The sequence below is a fragment of the Chaetodon auriga genome, chromosome 6 (genome assembly GCF_051107435.1).
Source record: "Chaetodon auriga isolate fChaAug3 chromosome 6, fChaAug3.hap1, whole genome shotgun sequence".
Taxonomy (NCBI): Eukaryota; Metazoa; Chordata; class Actinopteri; order Chaetodontiformes; family Chaetodontidae; genus Chaetodon; species Chaetodon auriga.
Window position 1 is genome coordinate 25,069,698 of NC_135079.1, and position 11,134 is coordinate 25,080,831.

Consider the following 11,134-nt stretch of genomic DNA (forward strand, 5'->3'; position numbering starts at 1 on the left):
GCTGAAGTAGGGGTAGAAATCCCAAAAGTCTTAGCTGTATGTGGGGGGCGGAAGGCTTGGGTGACGATAGGTAGGAGCCTGCAGGGTAGAGTGGAGAAAGGAATCTAAACTCAGGAATTGATAAGTTTTACATGGACGAGAGAAAAAGATGTTTCAAGTCTCTGCTGCAACTGCACTGAGAGGAAAACCAGGAGTCAGTTGATTTTCTACCCAGGAGTCTTTGTAAAGGGCTTCATCTGTTACGCCACTTATCAGTATCTATCCTAGACGATCTCAGAAGGCTTTCAGGAGTATTGGATTTTGTCTGTTTAAGTGAGCGTCTCATAAACTATCCACCCAGATTGGTCTCTCCAGTGACTGAACAAAGCTTTTCAGTTTCTGTCCTCAAAACCCTTTTCAGAATTATGCTTACACAGACCTTGTTTTTGACTTCTGCAAAAAAAAAAAAAAAAAAAAAATCTTCTTTCTCCCCATTAGCCTTTCCATTAACCTGTGTCACTTGTAAGGGAAAACTTTCAGTCAATTGTATTTTGTGAATGCAAAGTTTCACTGTATTGCCGTAGGCTGAAGAGAACGATACGAGAAGCTTGAATTGTCAGTGAAACACTCCTGTGTACATTTAACAGCAATCAGATTAGTTGACTGTTTGTTAATTTAGTGACTCAAAAGACTCAGTTTATTCCGTGTCCTGTTACCTTATGAATTCACTGACCACTTCGCTCTCACTTTCAACTATGTCCATATGTATAAACATTTATATTTTACCTAGCATTAGTCAGAGTTGTAAAAATCCCAGACTTGCTAATTGATCCCCGAGCATTATTTTGTGGTTTGACCTTCAAATGGTGGGTCAAACTGAAGGTAATTAACAGCCTCAGAATTACCTCAACCATTAAAGTCAAAAACTCTGGCTGCTCCTGTGAACAATTGAAACACAGAAAATTTGGTTTTGCTAGGGGATTAATGTAATTGCACAATATGCAGTGAGTGCAGTACATTGGTGTCAAGTAACTTCAATGCTACATATTTGGGGTCGGTAAGCAACACTAGAGGTGTCGGTCATGCCAGCCTTTACCTTGGCCCAAGGCATCTGTTAGCATGTTTAATATGTGTTGAAGGAAGATGTGACTCCTCTAAGGGACAGTAGGATTATACCAGACACTCTTTGATTTATTCACTCATTTTATTCTCCCTATGGGCAAAGCAGCACAATTGGACATATTGTTGCTATTGAAATTCTCATGCATGGGGCATCACTCATTCACCCTTGACACTGGAAAAACAGAGATGTTTTGAGAATTGTGCTAGACAAGAGTGGAACAGTTGAGCAAAGGAGCGCAGTTTACACAACCTACAGCTCGGATAAAGCAAGATAAATGGCCATACAATCTGAGAGTGGTTGTGTTTCGTAACCTGTCAAAGAAGTATTCTCAACACATGAATACTTAAGCCTTGACAATGCAAAGTATGAATTTCAGACTCACAGTAATACATGGACGGCAGGTGTTTAGGTTCAAATAGTCATCTGTAGTTGCTTATCCTTGTCTTCATAATGTAGTACCGCGCAAGGTACTACAGATGTCCTTTCAGAAGCTTTTGTGCTGTTGTGTTTTTCTACGCTCTTGCTATTGTTCTCTCGCACTGCTGTTGTGAATGTTCACATTTTCACACATTCCTCATAACATTACAATGATTTCTTGTAACATTCATAGAAAAACATTACTCATTCAAAGAGTGTTGCTCTGAGAATTACTCTTGAATAGTTAATCAGCCGTGAGAAAAAAATTAAGGCTTGTGGTAGAATACATCAGTTAATGTCAAGATGCCATAGTCATGTACTATTCCATGTGACACCGATTTATCAGCGGATGATTGTAGGGGAAAAAAAGTCACAAACAGTGCAGTAAAAGTACATGATTGGCCATTTTTACTTAGACTGTTTTATTTGAACATTCCTCGTTTCCTAGGAGTAACAATTACATAAATTACAGTGGTCTCAAGCAGTGAAACAGTAGCTTTGTTACGGGACATCTTTTCCACACTTCAAACTTAAATGGAGATCAGATGAGGTCCCTCCCTTGCCCTGGGTACCTCATGGTCTTCCTGTGATTGCACCCCAGACACTTTTCTTGTACTTATGTTCTCATGACTCACCCACCCGTCACACTGATGATGATTTTGCCCCTCGGCACCAGCAGGAATATACAGTATATTCATGTAGACCCACTTCAAAGTGGTGGTTGCTCCCTCTGACATGACAGGACACAGGGACATGGAAAGCAGCATGGTTACCAAACTCCAAACACAGTCTGGGTGATCCGACAAACAGGAACCAATATCGTGTTTGGTCTGCTCTATAGTTTCACAAAATGACCAAATGTTCTTTTACACTGTTTTCTGTAAAGGGACAAAATAATTGTTTTTTTCCATAACTTTATGAATTCATTCACATTGATGTTTTCCTTGGTTTTATAATAGGATTCATATCTTAAAGTTTTATAAAGGTCTAACTTTCAGAAATAACATATGTTCAAAGATTATCTGTATGGACAGTTGCCCAAACAACAATTTATTTGCTGCGACTCAGTGATTTCTGGTCAAATTCCATTCCTGGCTGAATTACATATACCCTCAAAGTGTGAATAGATAGACTTTATTTGCATTATTCATCTCATCAAACATCCACACATGGCCTATGATGTTATGAAATTGGAATTTTTTGTTTCATCTAATGTACACAAAGCACTGGCGGTGAGTAAACAGCTCTTACTGCCTGTGTGTCAGCTCACTCTGTCTCAGCAGCTGAATCACTGTGTTTACACTCATTGTACCTTCGTACTCTCAATAACAGGGTAGAGTCCTGTGTTGCTATTCTTGGGCAGAAAAGACAGTGTATCTTTGGAACAAAGCTTCAAGCTACACTGAGGTGTACTCAGTATGAAACTGATCTAATCCTAAAATGACCAAGATCCCTTTTTTTGGTTTCAGTATCCTGCAGCCTTGATGAACCTGGGGGCGATCCTCCACCTCAATGGGAAGCTGCAGGAAGCTGAAGCCAATTACCTCCGAGCACTTCAACTGAAACCAGATGACACCATCACCCAGTCCAACTTGCGTAAGCTGTGGAACATCATGGAGAAACAGGGCCTGAGGACCACAAGCCCCTGAGCTCACCCTGCCCACCTACCTGCCATCTGTACGCCAGACCTGGAGGAAAAGACGGCCTACATGCTCCTCGTTCGCTCTTGTCATCCAGGACAGATGGAGGAGACTCAGGGAGGATGTTTGCTCAGAGAGGCCATGATTGTGCCGCACAGCCCTTCTAATAACTCCTGAGCTCTTCATACACCTCAGGCCAGCAGCTTTCCTCAGAAGCATTGCTCACAGTTTGGCAGGCGCTACATGGTATTTGGACTGTTTAGAACATTCTTCAAAATTAGTACTCTCACAGGAACCACACTTTTTTCTTTTTTTTTTAAATCTCTTTTGTAACTACAGCACTTAAACTTGAAGTGAGATAGGTACATCCTTCAACATTTGTGATGATTTATGGTTTTTCAAATAAGCAGTTGTAGTTCAAAGTGGTGGTATTTGTCCCTGAGCAGTGTGAGATAAAATATGAAGAGAGAGAAACGAATCTCAGAGCACTGTACTCAGGGTATTTTCCATCACTATTTGATAAAGTTATTTGTCTGATCAGATGTTCTATCTTGATAATGAATAAAATAAGGCAATATGAAGAATGGGATAGCATTCAAAATCAATGTAATGGCATAAATCCAGTGTAAATCCCTAAAATCTCATTCACATCCTCAGTGGGTCACTTTGTTTTGCTAATGAGATTTCACACACTTCATAATGAAGATATGAAAATTAACACCATCATCGTTAAACCATTTATAGCGTATATCCTCATCTTTGGTGAAAACCTGAAAAAGGGAATTTAATTTGGTAGCTAACGTAGCACACCAGCCTCTAAAAGCTCTGTGAAGGCTGGATTTTGCCAAGAAATCTCAAAAGCAAAGGAAATGGGCCTCCTTTCATATTGTAATGCCTTATGATAAAAGGTGTGAATCTTCTTTAGCAGTGTACAGTAGCATACCTGTGGTGTTCTCACCACTACTGCTTGTTCTGCACCGGCAAAGAAGCCAAGTCACCACGTTGAAATGTTTGTTGACAACAATAAGAAGCTATGAATGGAAATATTAAGCTACCTTCCTGTGGAAGTCACACACAGGTAAGAGGCAGGTACGGTAGTTTTAATTACGCCTTCTCCCCACACGCCTGAAGCTCTTACATACGAGTGTGTGGAGCCGAAACAAATTGAAGTTCATCTAACCAAATACAAAAGCTATTCCGATGTGCACCTTTTCATCACAGAATGACACACAGACATAGCACGTCTGAGGGACATGTTTTAATGCCTATGTTTTTGTTGGAATAAAACTAATTTCATTGTGTTTGTATAAATGAATCCTAATATATACCTACATTGTGTATAGTATACAAAGAATCATGCAGCAAAAAAAGTAGCCAGACTTAAAGGAGGCTCAGATACTCAACAAGTTTGGTTCTTGACATGAAGTATTTCCAATGTTGTCAAGACTCAGTCTTAAGGTCTCATTTTGTATATATTCTGTGCAATCAACATCTATTTGTTTTGTTGTTGTCAGCATACAGTAAGTGAAACGGCACCTTCCCAGAAGTACGAATATGTACAGTGTTTGTGATCATTTGTTTGTTATTGGCCACAAACCTCCTCCTCATTTATACATTGTAAGTTATTGCTTTATGTTACCTTAGCAACAGAACCAGCTGGCACTGTGTTTTTACATGTAAAATGAAGTGAGCAGATGTCCAAATACAGTTGAGTGGCCCAGTATGGATTAATACAGAGCAGCACCCACAATGGAGCATTTTGAATATGTATATGTCACTTGTTGCAGTCACATTGGTGTCAACACTGCTCTGTTTCTGACTGTGACGGTCACTGGTGATATGTTACGTAAAATATTCACAGTTCACTTTCTTTCCTGCCCCACACCTCACATACCCCATACCCCATAGTCCAACCACGTGCTTATGTCTCCTGTGTGTGTATAGAAAGTGTTTATGAACAAACACTGATAATTGTTACTGCTTGAGTGAAGATGTAAAAAAAAAAAAAAAAAAGAAAAAGAAAAGAAAAAGCGTTTCACTCTGTGTCTCTGCTCAGGGATCTCAAACGGTGGGTTATTGCAGAAACGTGTTCACAGAGCGTTTACTAAATTAAAGATTTATTTTTGAAAGTTGTTGTATTTGTATAAATTATCAAGATTTGTAGCCTTTTTCTCCTTTTTGTAATATAAAGATGAACAATTTGCCAGAATAGACTTTTCTTCCCAATGTTGCTTTTTTTTCCACAATAAATTTATGGTGTTCTGCTTTTGTTCTGGGTCCTGTGCAGCCATTTTTCAAGCAGGTTACATTTCAGATTAATGTATGGATTTAATATTCTCCAGAAACACTCGTTCCCTTCACACTGTGCAGCAGATTCTACGTCAGATTTCCTTTATATCCGTGTGGGCTATCAGACTTAATGGGGTGGTCTTGCATTCTGTGGAACAGGTTTTACAAGGCATTTAAAGTTCCCCCCTGCAAATTTGCTAAAATGTGTCATAAAGTCAACTCAAATGGATCTCCTCCACTTTGATGTTTGAACAACAAAGAAGACATGTAAATATTCCCATATGGAAGGGGTAGCACAGTGTCTACATATGGCTGGTGTGTTTTGATTACCACCGCCCCCACAAATCAGAGCCTGCTGACAAGCAAAAGCTCCTTCGCTGAGATCGAAGCAGTCTGCCTTGTGATGTTTCTCACATGTCTACATGGAAGGTCTGCTCCCATGATCGGAGCTCACCATGGTTCCCAGCTTCCCTTACTGGACTGGAATGCACAGACGCCGCCTGCACTGTCCAGTCCACTTTGAATCTTCTTCTCATAACACAGGTGCGCCTCACTCATCTTCACAAATAATGTGAAATACCCACACTTGCTGCTCTGTTGGGTTATGAAGTCACGCCACAAAGGCCTGCTTCCCATGTGATGTTAAATATACAGTTGTCTTGGAAATTATACCAAGTGCACATGCACAGCAGTAGCAGAGGCTACAAATTTCAGAATTTTTGAAAGTGCAAGGAGTTTCACAGAGCTTCACCCTGTCCTGTCTGTTGATCAGTCCACCACTGAAAAATCTTAGCAACTATTGACGGATTTTTAGGATATTTTGTACACACATTCATGGTCCCCAGAGGATTAATCATGGTGATTCCCTGACTTTTCTTCTAGTGTCACCAGCAGGTGAAAGTTTTCGTTTAACCTATGAAATATCTCGACATCATGCATAGAGATTCATGGTTTCCAGGCGATAGACCCTAATTTCTTAGTTGATCCCCTGAACCTTCCTCTTGCACCACAAAGCTCATGTTTGTGCTCTTGAGTGTGACATCTCGCTATACTCGCAATACTATACTAACTTTTGGAGAGATTGTCATGAAATCTAAGATGTTGAATATGGTGAATGTGTTCTGCTGAAACCTTCTTAACATCAGCATGTTAGCTTTGCCATTGTGAGGATTTTAACATTTGGTTCAATGCACCACTGTGCCTAAACAGAGCCTCACAGACCGAGTGACATTCAGGTCTAACGTGAGTTGAGTAGACCTGTTTCATATGCGTCTGCTGTCTGAAAGGGGCACTGGTTCAAAGAAAAGTAAAGTTCAAGCTGTTTGACAGACATGATCTTTTCCCTGTCCTAAAGGACTTTTAAAATACAGACCAAAATGTGGGCCATGCAGCTACACCACATACTGTTCACATTCACTCTGCACAGGTCTCGTTATAATATGTAAACCCTCAGCCATAACACTCTGCTCACTCACTGATAGCTTTCCTAAAATGAACTGAGCGGATACACTCTGAGCTTACAGTTTATTTGGATCTCAGTGTCAGTGGCCTTTAAACAAATTGTGAAGCTCTCGTGTCCTCATTTTGCTTCAGAGTGTTTCTGCGAGCATAAACATAGAATTATTATTAACAGCTCGAAAATCATCAGGAAATGTAGAAATTGATGTGATGTTATATCATCATGTATAATAATAGTTACAGAAATATTTGTACTATATTTACTATTTGTATTAGTAAATATCCTAACATAGTAATACTAATTTACTATATTTACTAATATAGGAAATATATAGTGTAAGTCATATAGTACTGATTCAAGTTTTATTTAATTGGGCAAGAATTTCTTTAAAAATAAACATGTAAATGCTGACTTTGTAAAGTAAAACCTAAAAAATACTTTCTTCCCACATCTCATGCAGCTTGATTTCCTGTTTCTATAGAAGAATATTCACATTTCTCTCATGGCATTAGATAAACCCTGGATTCTCTTTGTGCAGCACCTAAGGAAATCAAAAAATGTCTGTCTTCCACTCTCAAAACTTCATGTACTTCATTGCTTTATATGACCTCTCACATCCAGAAGAGTTCAGGCTGGGAGAAAGGAATTTTTCATATTAGGCTGTGATCTTGCAAATCTGCCTGCTGTTATCAAGCAAATATTTTGTGGTATGTGCTGATGAACTATCACCACTTTGATCTGTGGTGCCTGAGCCAGGAGCTCACAGCACCTGGCCAGCTTCTTTAGAGTGGACGGCTGTGCGTGATGCTGACAAGTCCTCCCCTCTGGACCCAATATCCATTGTTATTACTTGACAGACAAAGCATTAAGATGAGACTCTGCTTCATATTATTGAAGTGTTTTGATCTCCAGAAAGGAAATTGTTTTTCTTTAGCATTATGTTACTGTGCAGTATTGACTACTGCTGTTGCCCAGTGTAACAGAAGCTTCCACCTTAAACACAAAGGGCTCATTAAAATGTGTCAGGGATACTTCAGCCATTCGTGTGTCACATTTCATAGTATATTATAGGTAAATACACTGTGATGGATTTGTACGCCACACACTGTTTGGGAGACATCATGTAAGAAGAAACACATGTTGCCAATACTGGGTCAGCCTCTCATACCACTATCATAAAAATTTTGAGTGTTTAATCTTTTCTCTTGACAGATTTATTGAGGATATTTCCACACCCTGATCTAATTAAGTCAGTGGCTGAAAAGCAGAGTTATGTTGGCCTGTTGACTGGTCCAAAACTTTGGTCCAGGCTGGAGTATTTTGGCTTTCCATGACATTTGATGCAGATATCCATTGTGCTAATGACTTTGGTGATCCCCTGATGTTGCATGTAGTGCCACTAAAGGATCACCATTTTAATCTGTTCAATATGACTAGACACCTGGCCTTCTATTCATGCTAATGTTTGCATCCTAACATGCTCAACAAAGAGGATGAACATGCTTATCATTATACCTGCTTAGCATTGGGATAGCTTTGTAATTCTAGCATTTAGCTCAAAGCACCGTATGTGCTTAACTACAGCTGCAAAGAGGCTAGCACAACTGTAGACTCTTACCCTTGTTTATTTGTGAGTGATCAGACCAATCGAGATAACAGAATATGACCAATAACTGTGTAGCGTGTTATCCAAAATGTAGTGTGACTTTCCCTCTTTGCCATATTGAATCCTTTTGAAGAAATATGGAACACATGCAATGAATATATATATATCAATTCCAGATGTGGATTTTCATATATTATGTATATATTCTAATACCAAGTATTAAACAGTCATAATAAGAGCTTAACACAATCCAAACCCTCCCTCCTCATGAATCCTGACCATATTAACTTTAGTCCAGTAAAATGACCAGACATTCATCAAAATGACACAGTCATATCCTTTCTTTCAGGACTACATGTATATGTAGATATTCTGTGTAATTATCATTTAAATTAGCGTGTGTGTGTGTGTGTGTGTGTGTGGGTGTGTGTGTGTGTGAGTAGAGAGAGAGAGAGAGACAGAGAGAGAGAGAGCTCTGGCACACAACAGGAAATGAACACATTGGGTGGTTTGCTGTCATCCATGCAATAAATCTTCTGTTCAACACTGCAGCCCTCTGTATTTGGTTTTTAGCCTTGACACCAATCGACTGACAAGTCTACATAGTGTAATACGTGTTTGGAAAAGTTTGAAGCTAAAGTTGCTGATGCATGTGATTCCCAGAACTAAAAGTTAGAGTTACAGTGCCAAGGCTCACCCAAATGTCAGCACTGACATGCAGGAATCCTCCAATACCCATTATGGGTTCTGGTTAATTATTAGTGAAAGACTATTCTATTTCCCTGTTTGGACCACATAGTGCAGCTTCGGCAGTCAACACACATGCATGATTTTGTATGGGCGGTCATGTGTGCTTGTGCAGGTGTACAATTTTAGCATGAAAAAGGAGTCAGAGACACAATCCAGACCCCCATCTCCCCAAAATGGCCACCCCAAGGATTTACAGAGCACTATTATAAACCAAACCCTTAAGACCTTCTGAATACACCATTTTGTGCATTTTTTTGGCAGCTGGGACCTACACATCTCAGGAAATGGTTCCATTTTTATTACATCGGCACTGAGAGAATGTTCTTTGTCTTCCTTCTGCCCTCACTGATGTGGAGAAGTAGAACTGCAGTGTTCTCTGAGCTGGAACTGTGCAGAATAATGCGTGCATGTGGATGTACATATGCCATATGTGTGTGTGGTAGCCGGAGAGGAGGCAGGTGGCCTGTGCGTATCTCAGTGTCAGGATTGATTAGTTCCAGAGACAGAGACAAGATGTGAAGATCCAGCAGCATACTGTCAAAACAACAGGCTCTTCTCCAGACAGCTGGATTTCCATTCAGACCATCACATAGACTGTATGCATGCTCGGGACAACATCAGACCTCCTTTGGGCAGTACTTGCTGCAGCCAGAAGATCAATGTCATGCTGAATGGTAGAGAGCAATTATTATTTTGACCTACAAAGAGGTGATTCCAAGTGATTTAAGATAGACTGACAGCCATAACATTGATCCTCAATTGCATAAGCAACCATGCAGGTGAACAGACTGCATATTTAAATGTAAAACTTGGTTTCATCAATAGTTTTTAACATATGTGGCCGGTTTTTGTGCTGCTTTGACAGGAATTTTATTAGATTTCTTTATTTATCAAATACATCCCAATGTTGTGGCTGGGACCCAAGTTAAGTGAAACAGTTCACTGAGACAGCAAGCAGATTTTCATGCAAATTTGACTGCTGGACCATGTTTATTTCCCCGAAACAATTTACCAATTGAAAAGGCATGCAACATTATATTGATTTTTTTGGGACTGTTGACTACAAAAAGGTTTTTGACAGTTTCAATTCAATCTAATGAAAAATGTTTTGTTTAAACAATCAAAGAAGGAAAAATCATATTTCCTGAACTGCTTACAACTCATTGACTGTCAGGCCTGCATCCATGTGATGGTTCATAAACAGATTGCTTTGTTTTAAATGAACACACAAGCCAAAGAAGTAAAATTTTGCATCAAAGCCTATTTGACAGACAGCAACCAGATCAATAGAGTTGGTACCTGCAATGTTTTCACCAATGAATCATCAAGATATCACTCTGTGAAGTGGAACAGTGAAAACAAGCACAGTGGTACATTCACTATGTTCATCACCTTGTCAGGGTGATCGTCTTGTCCTGTCTTGCTGATTTCCACCTTTCTTGGTTAATATTGCCAGCATGGTGGTTGAAAGAGCTGGACACACTACTTCTTTAAAAAAAAAAAAAAACCTCACAGCTCACTGTTTATTTTAGTTTTAATGCTCTAATTGCATTATTCTATTATCTTACTGCAGATACAGGCTTTAATTTTAGAGGTTACTAAAGGCAATGTAATAACCATTTTCAGTGTCCCCCTTTTTCTGTTGCAGAGTTTCTTTTTTCTGTATATGTGTTATCCAACCCCTGAGTGGGTTGCATAATTTGCTTGTGTTTTTTTCAGTTGCAGAGTGTTGAGCTCTTTCAGCCACTGTAGTGACGTCTATTCAATAACCACACTACTTCAGTGAAGATGGTGTGTGCTGCTTGTACTACTCTGACAATATGGGGACAGCATTGACAGACGAAGCACAGCACAGAGCATGAGACAGACTC

General features: G+C 39.6%; 1 protein-coding gene across 1 annotated transcript in view; it reads left to right on the forward strand.

Annotated features, from left to right (window-relative positions):
* Nucleotides 1-5,424, forward strand: part of tmtc2b (transmembrane O-mannosyltransferase targeting cadherins 2b) — a 96,983-nt gene extending 91,559 nt beyond the window's left edge. Inside the window, exon 12 of the mRNA XM_076733040.1 lies at nucleotides 2,989-5,424. Within this exon, the coding sequence (XP_076589155.1) occupies nucleotides 2,989-3,168 (180 nt within the window). The 3' untranslated portion in view covers nucleotides 3,169-5,424. The remainder of the gene's footprint in view (nucleotides 1-2,988) is intronic.
* The last annotated feature ends 5,710 nt before the right edge of the window (nucleotides 5,425-11,134 follow it).